The 15,667-nt window shown below is 30.2% G+C and overlaps 1 protein-coding gene across 1 annotated transcript; it reads right to left on the bottom strand.

The window, feature by feature from the left end:
• Positions 1–1,598: 1,598 nt before the first annotated feature.
• Positions 1,599–2,744, bottom strand: LOC133693672 (protein PHOSPHATE-INDUCED 1-like). Its single transcript, XM_062114937.1, has one exon. The coding sequence runs from the start codon at positions 2,673–2,675 to the stop codon at positions 1,716–1,718; it is 960 nt and encodes a 319-aa protein (XP_061970921.1). The 5' UTR covers positions 2,676–2,744; the 3' UTR covers positions 1,599–1,715.
• Positions 2,745–15,667: the final 12,923 nt, after the last annotated feature.

The following is a 15,667-nucleotide window of genomic DNA, read 5'->3' as shown; positions in this document are numbered from 1 at the left end:
AATTGATCACAAGTCTAGGTGTGCCGTTTTCTATTTTAGAATTTTTGTTGACATAAAATGCAGCACACGACCAAGGTGATCTAGACTTTTAGATCAAACCTTTAGACTCTAAATCTTGAATTTCGAGTCTACATTGTTGTTCTAATTCAACATTCATTTAGAATGGTCTTACTTTTGTAGGTATTTGATTTTCAGAAAATTTATCTTCATAAGGAACATCAACAACATGTTGTTTTCTTTTTCAAAAAGCATTTAGCACATCAAAACAAATTTCATGTTCGATCTTGTTTCGGAAATCTGAAATTCTTTTTTGTAAAACAGAATTCTGTAATTGTTGTTCAATTCTTTGTAAGAAAACATCTTTTTTAAAATGATGTAAATGAAATTTTTTTTCATGGATCCATGCATTGATATGATATTTATGTATAGAACATGCTTTGATTAGATTCAGATTCCTAGTTTTTTTATTTTTCTAGGATAGGGAAAACAAGTTTCACACCATTAATTTTTGAAGTAATGCAGTCATGTATGGCTTCATAAGGGGTAATTATGTCTATGAATGAAGTTCCAAGAATGATGGTATGATTGATGTCATTTGTAACAACAAAAAAAATATTTAAGATAAAAACCATTATTAAGAATGGATGCTTGAGTTTTTCCTAAAAGATGAAGTTTGAGATTGTTTGCTGTAGAAAGTTTTTCAAAAGTATTTTGAAGAAATTATTTAGGAACTACTCCTTCTTTGATACAATTTAAATCAACACATGTATCAAACAAGACAATAGTTTCTAACTTGTAGTCTTCTGAAAAAACTAAAGTATTTTTTATTAAATACTGTTTTTGAAGTAATTTGTGTTAAAACATTTAAATAGTCTTTAGAAATATGTTCGATGTTCGATAATGCATGATCTAATGCATGAGTCTCAAGAGTTTGTTCTTCAGATTCTGGTTCAGAATCTAATTGGTTTTCTAACTTGGTCAGGAGGTATTGTAATATGAGTGAGTCTTTTTGTTGGGCTTGTGTAAGGGTTTGTAACTCAGATTTAAGAGTTTTAATTTTTTACTGTAACTCTAGGATAATAGCTATAGGTTTGGATTTAATTTTCTTGTAGAAAATTTTTGTAAGGTCATAAGTGTTAGTAGTGCTTGTAGGTAAGATGAAATAGTTCTGGATAGATTGGGATGCATCAAGTTTGTTAAAATTATTCAATAACTTATCTAAATATGATTTTTGTAATCAGAAATCATCCAATCTTTTGATGGTTCAAAATAATGTCATCTTTTACCGTGAAACACCTTTCTATTTTAATTTTAGCTTTTTTAATTAATTATTTACAGTGAAATAAGAAAAACTACCTTTAGGTTTGATAAACAATGTGCAACAGTGATTATGAATGAAAAATGCAATTTTTGTTTGTTAATTGTTGATGATACAGCACAATAAACAATAAGAAATGAATATTAATTTCGTGATTACGAATCTGAATTGAAAAAAAAACTACCCTTTCCTTTTGCTTTCTCTGGTAAATTAATTAAATTCAATTAGAAGAAGAGACAAGCCAGTTTAGTATTGAATCATCATACTCAAGAGGCAACAATTAATTCAAATATGCTTAAAATTTGATTTCAATAATTGAATGAAAGAATGATTAAATCAAAGAATAATCTCTCCTCCAGCTCCACGGTACTCTCATACACACTAATGCTATCCCTTCTCAAATTAAAGTGGAACAAGTTGAAGTTGAAGGGTCAAATAAAGCTGGAAGCACGTATTTCCTTCCATTAACACCATGAGCATTATAGCTAGCACCAGTTGTAGAGTCCACTAACAAATCCCCAGCATAACCAGGATACGCACCCTTACCATAGACCCCAGGACAAGCAGATGCGGCCTCAAGAGGAGCCTCCTTTGGACCCTGGAAATAGCCATTTTCAAATGGGTTTGTTGCAGTCCCAGCCAAAAGACTAGCCAGATTGATTACCATACCATCGAGACCCACATCATTGTTGGGTGCAACCAATGGAGGGTTCTGTGGTCCATAGATTGGCTGGTGGAATGGCCACGCACATTGACCGGGGCATTGAGTCTCAGAGTTACCAACCCAAATGTAAGCAAATTTCGATCTCTTACCGTTGATTGTTTTAGCACTCAAAGAGGACCCATGAGTACCACATTTACTAGAGCAAAACCCTTCAACAGCAACATCGGATGATGTCAAAACAACGTTGATTGCACCCTTTTGACTACCCTTCGATGCTAGCTGCACGATTTGCTTGCTGGAGAGCGATTTCCCCAATGAATAGCTCTCGTCTAAAATCTGTGCTCCTACAGAGAGGAGAAGAGGAGAGGTTTTCTTCGTCTTGACAAGGTTGTAATATTTCTCAGTAGCTTTCCACCACGTGGCAACAGAGGGTTGGGCTGTTGTGGGTCTTCTAGAAGAGACAGAGGCAATAAAATCTGAGACAATGGCACGCTGAGATGGCTTGAACTTGCCATACCAGATCAAGTTGATCGAAATTTCACCGGTAAGAAGAGGGCCATTGTGGTATTGAAATAACAAGGGATCTTGGCTTTGATCTGACACGGAGAAGGTCCTTGCTGCTGAGCTGAATTGTATAATAGAGATTAACAGAACAAGTTGAAGAAGAGAATGTGAAGAAAGAAAGGAGGCCATGATTGATCTGATGATCGGTAGTGATGGAAGAGAGGATTTTGTGAGTGGAGAGAAACGGAGGAGGAGATTGGGTATATATAGTCTCAGGGAAGTGTTGAAATCTTAGGGAGGGAAGCTACGCGGAGAGTGGGTTGAGAATTGAAAGTGGCAAGTGGTGACATGACAGGTAAATAGCGCGTTGTTTCATCGGTAACTTAATGAGCGCGCGGCTACTCTCGTTTTCAACTGCATCTATTGTTAACAAACATTACAGTGCTTGGCCAGCTAAGAGAGGACCAGGGACCATGCGGCTCAGAGAGAGAAAAGTGACAAAAAGTTAGTGCCACGTGGTCAGGGACTTGGTGGTTGGCGAAAAAGCCCCTCGTGTCTTTGTAATTTTAATTTCTCACCGTGTTGAAAGCTCTTCTATTTTCATGTTAATTAGTTTTATAACCCCAACTTAGTTTCAAACATGATAAAAAATATATATGTTAATTTTTTAGATGCATTTTAAATATTATGATTTTTATTTTGATTTAAGAACACAAACTTATTGTTTGTGTAGAAATGTTATTTACATGACAAGTACCACTTCAAGCTAATTTTTAATGTCATAAAAAATATATGAATGTCTTTTTATTGTATCATGGTTTTTTTTTTTAATTTGTAAACATCAAAAATATTATTTACACTTAATAAAATAAATTATATATATATATATATATATATATATATATATAAATGAATCAACAAACCATGAAGACTTGTTAATGATAACTAAATACTTAAATGGAAAGCTAATCATTTTTCTAATAATAAAAAAGCTTAATTAAAATTGATATTCAGTTGATATAGTGTAGCAAATTATCATCGCCCACATCTTTTGGGTTGGCAGGCACAAGCCAACAAACGAGCGATGGTTGAGTGCCGATGATATAGTTTTAAAATTCAGCTCGGTGGATTGATCCGAATATTTTTTATATATATTTTTTAATTTTTTAATTTGAAATTAAATTAATTTAAAAATTAAACTAAATAGTTTTATTCAATTTTCTTTCTGCAAGATTATCGTGATTTCATGACTAGGTTATAGATTTAACATGTTGATTTTAACAGACTTGGATCAATTTCTTTCTTGTTTTTTGAAATTGTGTTTTTTTCTATTTTTTCATTCAACATATTATTTCTGGGTATTGAGACTTTTATTTTTTTCATGCAATTATCATGTTCTTATTTATTTTTTGTTTTATTAACAGATAATATCATTGAAATTTTTTAACAATATCATAAGATTATATTTTTATAATATTGATAAATATTTATTTTTTTTCTTTGAATTATTGTTGATTTTTTATTTATTTGTTTGTTGTTAATATTTTTTTTAATCATGTTATTAAATTAATTAAATTGATTCGGTTAAATAAAAAAAATTTAGATTCTTTTTTTTAAAAAAAACATTTACAAATATCTTTTTAACGTTTGAATGAAAATACATCCGTCCTTGCTAGCGCAGTAATGTAACTATAAAAAGTCACCACAGAAAACGATTACAGCTTAGGAACAGATTTCATGCTTGATAATTGACCAAATTACCCCTCATCCTTTCCTGGAAGATGTAAAGGGGAAAGGGAAATGGATGTCTGTGGAGGTGACAGGCTGGGAGTGCATAGGAGTTCATACTATATATAGTGTATACTTCAATTTCTTTCATTGGGAAGTGGGGAGGGATCAGCTGTCTAGCTTCCAGCTGGCAATCAGCGAATGGCCGTCAGGTATCCTAGGTGAGTGATCACGTGAGGTGACGCGCTCTGGCCGTGGATATGAATGCTCATTTCGAGGTAGGTGAAACATAGCTGGTGAAGGGAAGAGGATGTGATTTTTGATTTGTTAATAATAATTAAAAAACAAAAAGCATCAGCATTCCAGCTGGTTCAAGCTAAGACATTAGTTGGCACGCCAAGCTAAATTTATTGTGGAAGTGAATCTGTGTCTGACTTGGAAAAGGAAAAACAGTGAAAAATAATCAAACCTCTATCTCATATTGTCAAGAATTATAATAACATAATTTAATCGATTAGATTTTTAATTTTTTTTTAAAAAATTATTTATTTGAATTTTATAAAATTTAAAATTATTAAAGATTTATATAATAATTAATTTTAAAACTCGTATAATTAGTTAAAATACAATCAATCAGACCCAGACACGAATAAAAATAATAATAATAACTACAATAATTAATCATATTTTTTTAAAAATTAATCATACTTATTATGCAAAATATGCTATAATATTGTGAAATTCGCATTTTGATTATAGTCAAATAAATAACCATGTTATTTTGATTGAGTAGTATAAAAATTGAATTGGTTAAATGTTTTTATTTATTTATTTATTCAAACTTAACGAACAATAAAAAAATCGTCTTCTTTCTAAATAATGTGTGCAATAGTATAACTTTTATAACATTGAATTTAAATTTTTCAAGATTGTATAATACAGTCTATGAAATAATTCACTAAAAGAAAAATAATTTGTAATGGCGTTTGTCTTAAGAACTTATAAAATAGCATTTGTAGATATACAATTAATATAATGATATTTCATCATTGCCATTAGGTATTTTTCTTGATTTTAATAAGAATTATATATATATATATATATATATATATATATATATATATATATATATAACGTATTTGTTTTCAAACACCATTGGATTTAATAGTGTTTCTAAACAAATACCTTCATATCCAATATCGGTAAAATCTTATCATGATTGCTAGACAAATTAAAATAAATACAGTTAAACATGTATAATAAATATAATTGCTAGAAATGCCATTATAGCATGTACATACAATGACATTTAATTGAAATAATGATATAGTTATACAATAATTGCTACTAAAATTTCATTATATATATATATATAAAGAGAAAATATTATTAGAAATTAAATATTTAAATTTGAGATAAAAATATTAATTAAAATCCTTTATTTGATTAGATTATACTAAATAATAATAAAATTTGAATTATATTATATTAGAAAATAATATAAACTATATCTTTAGCCTAATATTATAAGAACTTAACTTTTGAGTTCAAATTAATGATTTTTTTAACATATTATATATTTTTTATGAGGTTTTAGATTTAATTAAACATTATTTTTTACTAATTATTAAAAAAAAAACCTAAAACGCCTTAGTCATGTACGTGGCCTGTTTGGAGATCCATTGTTCATTCAAACAATGGATCTCTTTTATTAAGTTATTAGGGTCTTTTACGTTCACTTCCTTAATTCTTTTTTTTTTTATTTGGTCATTTACATTGCTTTGGTTTGTGATTGATCCATTGTTCATTCAAACAATGGATCTCTTTTATTAAGTTATTAGGGTCTTTTACGTTCACTTCCTTAATTCTTTTTTTTTTTATTTGGTCATTTACATTGCTTTGGTTTGTGATTGGTTTTGGTGACTTGTTTTTTTATGCATGTGTAGGAGGATCTTAAAGTGTTATGAAAATATCACGTTACTCCATTGATTTTTAGTTTTGCAAAATAAAATTTAACTTAATTGATTTAAAATAATTAAAGTTTTAGAAACTAAATTTAAATTATAAAAAATATTCAATCTTTTTTTATTTTACCAAACTTAAGGAATTTTTTGCACGGCTAGAAGAAAAGTTTTAGGCCTGTTTTACACTTCAATCCTTCAACATTTATTTTTCAATTTAATTTTTATGTAATGACTTTATTTGAGACTTTACTTGGTGTGTTTGTCTTCATAACAGGATGCTGTAATATCAGGAAAATTTTCAATGTTTTGTTTATGCTGGGCTTTGGGAAATAATACACAATTAGGCTAATTTAAAATACTTTAGTATTAAGGGATCAAAATTGAAACTAAAACAGGTACAAGGATTAGGGTAAACAAGCAGGAAAAGTTGAATGATGCGTATAACCCATGCACTAATGTGCGGGAAGCATCTGCGGTCTTTGAGAGCTATGTGAGGTGCCTCTTGGGGAATGACAGGTAGCTTCCACAACGACATTCAATGCCTACCACTCGCTTTTTCTAATGGTATGTAGCATGTTAGTGGTGACATCTTGGTTGAGCTCCAATGAACTCTCTTTTTTCTCCTTTCTTTTTAATTTCTCTTCAACTCTAGAATCGTGCTATCATGCTAAAATCAAGAGTTGTCCTATTATTTAATTTTTGTATCAAATTTGATTTTTTTTTCTTTTTAATTGCTATTTATTATGTTTTGAATAATTTCTTTCTTTCTTTGATTGATTTTTTTAATATTGTTCCTTGGCAATCAATTTCATTTATTTTTTATATCGGATTTAATTCTTATTCTTTTAATTATTATTTATTTATTTTGTTTTTTAATCCTTTTTAATTAAACCTTTTTTTTTATTTTTTATCCTTATGATTTTTTATTCTTTTTATCCACCCAATATTTGTTTATAAAGAATCATACGATACTTAATCATCTTGCCCAGAATCCAGCCATGGTAAAGGTGATTAGAAAATCAGGGGGTTGTTTTGACATAAAAATCTATTTTTTAACTTATTTTCACCACAAAAATTCAAATAAATACCCCTAAAATCTCAAAACAACCAATTTCTCATTATAAAAAACCCCAAAAAATATGCATAAACACAAAATCAAACCGGAGAACAAGAACCTCCTCCAACCCATATCTACTTTTTCCAACAACATGGAAACCCAAAAACACCTTACACCTCATGTAAAGAGAAACACTTTAAAACTGAGTTTGGTTATTTTTATCAATGAAAACCAACAAATCAATCTTTTTATTCCTTTACTGTTTTTCAACAATTTTTTTTCTTCTTCTATCTTAAATATATAGATTGAAAAATGAATAAAATAAAATTATAGACTAAAATATTTAATTGCATAACTAAAGGAACCAAAAAGAAAAATTGTTCAACGAAAAAAATCTTCCCAAAAGCACTAACTAAACAACACTTTTCAAAAAGATTTGTAGTTTCTTTTTTTTTTTCAAATTCGATCATCTAATTTTTAATTTTTTGCAAACAATATAATCATTATTTTTTTTTCGAGCATCGATCCAATGCCAATAATTTTTTTGATTCTGCAATAAACTTGTAAGGATCAGATTGAAATAAATTTTAAGGTCTAATTCTTAATAAATTTAATCTTGAAGGATTAAATTAAAAAATATTTAAAATATTAGAGAATAAAAAAAATAACCAAATCATTATGAGAATGAACAATGACTTATGTCTGTATGAATAGTAAAATCACGAGCCCCTTAGAATTCTTTTTAATGTTGTATCACATATTAATAACTTATGTTTAGTTATAATATCATTGTCAAAATAAAAATAAAATTAATGAGAAATCTTTTATATTTTCTTTTCCTTGAATCATTGTGCAGCTCCTCGTAAAGATAATGTGTTGTTTCATCTTGATCAATTTGTTATTTCACAATTATTATTCCATTGAATAATAAAAAAACATTTAACAGAAAAAATATTTGTATTTAGTGTGTTGTTTCACAAATATTATTGGATTGAAAAACAAAAAAATATCCTTAATTATAAATTTCTTGAATATGAAAATTGAAAAATGTGGATGGAATAAAATTAAAAACAATAAAAACATTACTTAATTATTTTTTAAATATTAAAGGTAATAAATATATTGGGCGCAAAACACAAAACACAAAACACACAACTAGTTAAATATAATTGGATAATTTTATGAGAAAAGTAAATGGTATAAAAGTAATTAATTAGGCTAGCAAACTAAGAATACGTTTGTGAACGCGGTGCAAAATCGCGTTCCCAAAAAATTTAAATTTTTATTGTTAAAATTTAATATGTTTTGTATGTTCTAGATCGTTTTGATGTGCTGATGTTAAAAATAATTTTTAAAAAATAAAAAAATATAAATGGCAAGTATTTCGGCACGAAAGATTATTTGAAAAACAACCGCAACTACACTGCCAAATACTCTCTAAATAAATATAATCTAGGTGTTTGCTAAATAATCTCTTATATAATAGTACTTCACTTATCCAGAGTATGTAGGATGACATACCATAAGAACTAGAATTGTAATAAAATTGCTATTTTTGCTTCTAAGAAAAACAATTAGCCAATTTTGGAATAAAAAGTATTATTGCAACCACAAGATTGTATTTTATCGGTTTATATTTTACCAGAATAAATAATGCTGAAGGTAATTTTTTTTAACTGAACTAAACAATAGTAAACATGCTGGCAAACCCTAACACTGAAGATCACTCATTTCTTAAACTGCAAATGGCTTAATAAATAAATAAAAGGGTTGCAGTGCACTAAACTTAATTAACACCGTGGAGATCAAACAGCCATGCATCATCTAGAACCTAAATTCACGAGCTTAGCTGCTTTCTATAAATTAAGGTAGCATTCACGAGGCATTGATTTGTTAAATGCAAAGATGCTCAATGCCATGCATGCATAGATTAATGCTGACGAGTTTGTCAATGCGTCCACTTACAATGCCCTACATTCCCGATCAACGCCATATAGCGTGTCTGATGGCTAATTTCTTCAGTACTGGCAGCATCTGCCTTGTTTCATACTTGCAGACATAACAGAGCAGATAACTAAGTTCAATGCTCGATGATTTTAAATTTTAAATCTTATAGCTCCACGAGTGCGAGCTGACATCTTGGAAATTTATAGCATTAATTATCAGTAGTTTTATTTTGACATGTTTCAAAACTATATATATATATATATATATAGATATATATAAACCACAGCATTAATTGCTTAATTATACCTTTAATTATCTCAATCCAATTTCTCTCTTATTTATATTCAAATATTGAAGTAATTTGAAAATGGATAATATGGGATTCAATTATTTATATCTTCTTAATTAATCTGTTTGAAAATCCAAATAAAACTATATGTTTGAAATGAAAAAAAAGTATTGAGTTAAAGAAGAGATGGGGCTAATGTTTATCAGCGAGGGCCTTGCTTAATTTTCTAGCCATCCTGGATTCCTTTTGTCTCCTATTAGGTGGCGGTTCATAGCTGTAGCTGTCCATATATTTGCTGAGGCGAATTTGGACTTCGTTTGAGAGAGGAGAAGTGCCATTTCTTTTGCCATCCGTTTTGGTGGCAGCTTATTAATTTTTCAGTAAAACTAGCTAGTTGCATGTATATTCCGTATAAAATTATGTCACGTTGGGATTTCTGAAGACTTTGCCTCGTATTCCATGGTCTTTGCTGGCGAATAAACCAGCATCGAATGTGCTATGTTTGTGGCTTCCGGTCCCGACCCTTTGAATTCAAGATTTAAGAGCCATGGCTAACGTAATATTATTGTCTACCAATTGATAAGTTTTGGAAACCGGGAGAAGCAGCAGTATACGAATTGGCTTACTTAGCCTATCTTTGACGATCATGTCACCAACCTTCAAGCTCTACAGAATTATACAAATCGTTCACACGGTGAACACAATAATGTTTGTCCTGGATTTGATTCCTGTAAGCCATGAACATTGATAAGAATGCGTAACGTTGAATATTATCATATATCGTTGTATTATGAATCCCATTTGTCAAGCTGGCCGCATTTGAGAATTATGAAACCTGCCAATTAATTCCTAATTAATATATCATCCAAAAAATTACTCTCCACTCATCAATTTCTTCAACATCACCGTAGATCATAACCCCATAAAAATGTAAACAGAACACGATATCTCTGATTTGTAAAATACCCTTCTGCATGCGTAGCTTTTTCTGGTTTCACTCTGGAAAGTTTTGATAAGAAGTAATTTTTGAAGTAAAGTACAAATTAAAGCGAATCTAAAACATTGCACAAACAGCCTTTTAGTCAAATCTTTTAGGTAATTTTAAATTCATATAATATGTAGTATAACATGTATATACATGCATGAAAGGGAGAAAAAATTAGTGGGATTTGTACAACTTAACATCCACTGAAAGCTTTTGTTTTTTTCCTAGCTATTAGATTCTAGGGATAATATAATATATAAATATACTGTTAGCAGCTCACTAAGTTACCTTGGATGCCGCATGAATTCAATGAGCTCGAAGAAAGAGAGGGCATCCGGGTGTCTTCGAGCTGAGAGTTGCCTTTTATTTCAATAATTTGCTAACATAAAAGTCGTCCCGTTTTGTCTTAAATCAAACTTTCACGAGTGGTGTTTCTGAAAGTGGAGGCCTAATTAAGGTCAAATTTCGCTCAAATTAGTCCGACTGAACCTGCTACCTAGTACTCATTAATTTCTTCCATTATAGTGGTAGTTGCAACAATGAAATTGTTCACGGTTTGATTAATCTTAATTAAGAGTGTATTTAATATTATATTCATAGTTACTTTTTAAAATATTTTTCATTTAAAATATATTAAAATATTTTTTTATTTTAAATTTATTTTTAATGTTAACACATCAAAACAACTTAAAATAAAATAAAAATAACTTGTATAAAAACTTTTAAAATACAAAAATAAAAATAAAAACTCAAAATCAACACACGGTAGGTAGCCGGAACAATTTCTTTCATGACATTGACACCTCATGATGGAGGGTGGTGGAAAGTTAGCCTTTCAACTAATGGATATCCTTCGCTCACGAGCCATGAATAAAGCACCACAAAGCAGGCCAGCAACTTAAATTTCCAGGCATGGCATGTGAGCGCACAAGCACGGGAGGCTTGGTAATGTGTCCCCATCAAGTCTTTTCTGCAAGAGGAACAAAAGGTTTTGGAATCCCATGATTTGTAGCGAACTTCTTTGTTGTTGAGTGAAAATGCAATGCATTTTTTATGTGGACATGCTAAAAACGGACGAACCAAGACTCCATATGGGCATGATATAGATTCTTTTAGCACATTTATTAGGTACGAAGTATTTGGTATGATGTTTATATTGTATTTAATTTTTTTTAAAATATAAATAAGCTATATAAACATTAACTTAATACTTTTTTTAAGTATTTTTAGATGATTTTAATTTATTATTATTAAAAATATCAAAAAATACACACAAAAAATTCAAATTCAAACACACTTAAGTTTATAACGCTTAGAACACGCGTATAATTTTAATAAGGCCCTCATCTGCAGTAGTTGCAAGCTTTGCTTAATTTTTCTGCCAGCAGATTTACAACAAGTATTTCTGTGTGTGTGTGTGTGTATAATACTGCACATAAGTGGCTCGAAGCCCAGTTTTTGTTGCTCCATTCAGTGGTCAGCTTAAGACAATAACAGTGATTAAATGCACGCATTGATCCAAGAGAAACTCTAATAATATTGACATTGAGATACAGACCTGCCTAGAGAAGAGTTTTAAAAGACATGCATCCCATATATAGCTGCAGCCATGGTCCCTTTATGTCCGCTATTGTACTTGACCTGTATCCCATTTTGGTAGCTAGCTGGAAAACCAATATGTGACCATGGCTCAAGTCTCCTAACCTCTATACAATAAGATGCTCGATTGATGAAATGAAAGAATGGGAGGGAGAGAATATTATGGCCACAGTCTTTTCTTATCCTTCAAGGTTTTCGTGATCTTAGTACTTTAAAGTGCTCTAATACGTTGCTCATGAAAGCAACACAACAAACCACCCCTTTGCTCAGTGCATGCACCCATTCACCTACATATGCTCTCGTTTCATTTCCTCTCTCCATTTGAAATCGAAAACCTCCCTCTCTTGATTTGAGACAATTTGAAATATCTTCATTTTTTACTCGGGTTTCTCTTATTTTAGCAAATTGGTCTCTCTGTTCTTTCTCATTTTAATCTCAGGCATAGCTAATTTATGTCTAGCCGCAAGAAAGCTAAATGCACTATAACAACCATCACCCGCGTCTCTACGATGCAGTTAAGGTGCTTTGCTGACTTCATTCAAACTTTAATGTAAAGTGTTTCCTCTACCAAATTTTAGTGTAAATGATCTGATATTGAAACACCCTTTTTTTAGTGTTTTTGGATCGTTTTGATTTTTTATTTTAAAAATAAATTTTAAAAAATAAAAATATATTATTTTGATGTTTTTCTAAACAAAAAACAATTTAAAAATCAACCGTTAGCATACTCTCAAACACCTTTTCAGATTATGTTTAGTTAACCATGAATTACACTTTTCAACTTTTTCGGACCCACAATAACCTATGTTGCAACCATAGGTTAAGCAAAAGTAAGCGTGACTTGCTTTTTGCTGAACATACATAGATGCATCGACACAATTAAACCGTTGAATTTTCTAGTGACGAAAATAACCATGTTTTGCTCTTAACGTGTCTTCTCTCATCATTCTTCTTGCTTTTCTCTTCAGTGTGTCTTTCCTCTTCTCTATTGTTCTTGCCTCTCATTCCAATCTCATAGACCTCACACACTCTCATTTTCTTACCGATTAGAGATCCAATTGTTAAAATCTTAGGGAATGTACTGTTGTATGTCAACAGATCATTTAGACTAAAGATTACCCATCTCCAACCCAAATCCCCGTCCTTAACTCAAACCATACACCAGATCTGTTGCAGTCTTTTATTCTTTTCGCGGTGATGATGCTTCTTCATAACCTAGAAATAGTTGAAGACACGCTGAAATTGATAATGATGTTCAAGGTAATTTTCTTAAGAAGATATTTAAAAAACTTCATGTAACTTAAATTTCCAATATCAGCAAAAATCATTCCCTTCTTCTTTCTTTTTCTAAATTTATACGTTCTGTTTTGTTTCATGAACCATAGATCTAACATCTTTTATTCCTGGAAAGCACAACAAACTCTCGATTCTCACTATTCCGGTACATCCTACACTACTGGACTCATGATCTTTGTTATCTTTTTTTTTCAAAAAAAGTTATATGTTTTCAAGTTTAGCTATAACTGGGCAAAAATTAAAGACATGTTCTTATGTATGTTCTTAATGCACGGTCACTATATACGTCAATATTTGCATTTTCTTTCATGTTATAAACTAAAAAATTGGATTATTTTATATGCATAAACATTTCAATTCCAGTACAACATCAATCCCTTATCTCACCTCATTGCAAGATAAATATTAGATGTCATTCATGATTAGGATATTTTAACAATGTTGTCTGTAATTCTGCAATTTATTGATGTTTGATGCTCTTATGTCTCAAGCCATAGATGACACGACCAAAAGATTAGTCTTTTCTCAAGTGTAGGAGTGCCGAAATAATAAATAACCCAGTAAGACTGGGGTCGAACCACATGGAGGTTAACTATATAAATAATAATAATAATAAGAAGTTAAAAAGACTTTACGATGTGATATTGATATAAGGATTAAACAATGATAAAAACAATTGTAAAGGTTAGAGGATCCACTAATGATATTTCAAACAAGTATAGTATAAAACTCTTATTACTCAACTGGAAACCACACACAAAGGAGGTTCCAATCGGATTATAAATTGTTAACATGATTACATTAATTATCTTATTCGAGTAATGCTAATCAAGGTTGTTAAAATCGCGAGTTGACTCTTAAAATCTTACGATTTACGAGTCAACATGTATATAACGTGTCAAATCGGGTTAAAACTCGAAATCGATAAAATCAGACCGATTTTACGAGTTTGACCGATTTTGACCGAGTTTGACCGATTTCGAGTTTTAACCCACAAAAGTTAAAAAAATTACTATCTCCTTATCCGAGTCCCCTGACACTCCACTACACAGTCTCCACTCCTCATTCTCCCCGTTGCCCAAATCTCAAATTTTCAATTTTAGTAGACTAACACCAGCATTAGAGGATTTTGGGTATAAGAAAACCTTATACTGTATTTTAGGTCGGGAAGGCATGATCGGAGGATCAAAACCATGGGAAGACAGAGGTAGATGGTGAGGAATCAAAGGAGTAAAATAAGAGATAGGAATGCTTATATAGAGAGAAATACTGTGTTTTAGACTAACCATTTGTTAACTACAAAGAGAGACGACAAAGACTCAGAGAGAACTTGAAATACATGTATTGCTTGGTGGGATATTTGAACATTATTTCTAGGACTTTTTACTAACATAAAAAAGGTGGAAGGTGAGGTGGCATGAGATTAAATTGATGTCATTTTATACGTTTTTGTTCTCGTTGTACGGGTTCACTGTATTGGTCTCTGTTAATTTTTTTTTGAAGTTGGTGATATATCTTAGAATGTTGTATCATCTCACTAGTTGCCTACAGTGTGTTTCAAGACTTGTCCTCTAGAAAATATTCTGAAACTCTATCAATAAAACATAGTTGTTCAATCTTATTTTTTTTCTTTTCGTATTTTTAAGTTATTTAAACCATGTATGAATTTTTATTTGAATTATGTATTTTAAGGTGTTTGGACATTTGTATTGTTTATTTCACTTTTATTTTAATTGTGTTATATTATTATTTACTACTTGACTGAAATTGTCAATATATAATTAGTTAAAATATTTTTGTTGTGATTTTATGATTTTACAATCCGATGTTATATTGTATATTTCATGTCGTGTCAAAAAAACATTTTTGACAACTTGATGTTAATACTTGTAAATATTGTCAGGTATTCATGATTATAACTTATGTTAACAACAAATCAAGTTCCTTTCATAGCACAAGTGTCAGTTATACCATACGGTTTGGGTTATGAAAGTGCCAAGTATTTGTTGTACCAAGGTTAGACAACATAAATCTAGATTAACCATTTAACAAGCAAAGTATTAAGAGTGAATAAGATAACAAATACAAAACATGTTAGTATCAAACATAAAAGTCCATGTTGAGTTTATACATTACTTATTCTTACACCATTAGTGTAACCTTTTCACCTTGACATAATAAACTTAGCTAAACATAATGAAGAAGAGAAACATAAATAAACAAGATAAGAACATAAATAAGATATAAGTTAACTAAGTAAAGGAAAGGAAATGAAAATCATAAACAATAGATTAATATAAACAAAACTTCAGCATT

This window comes from Populus nigra, chromosome 5, assembly GCF_951802175.1.
Source record: "Populus nigra chromosome 5, ddPopNigr1.1, whole genome shotgun sequence".
Classification (NCBI taxonomy): Eukaryota; Viridiplantae; Streptophyta; class Magnoliopsida; order Malpighiales; family Salicaceae; genus Populus; species Populus nigra.
The sequence above is the reverse complement of the archived record's forward strand: the minus strand, read 5'-3'. Positions and strand labels throughout refer to the sequence as shown.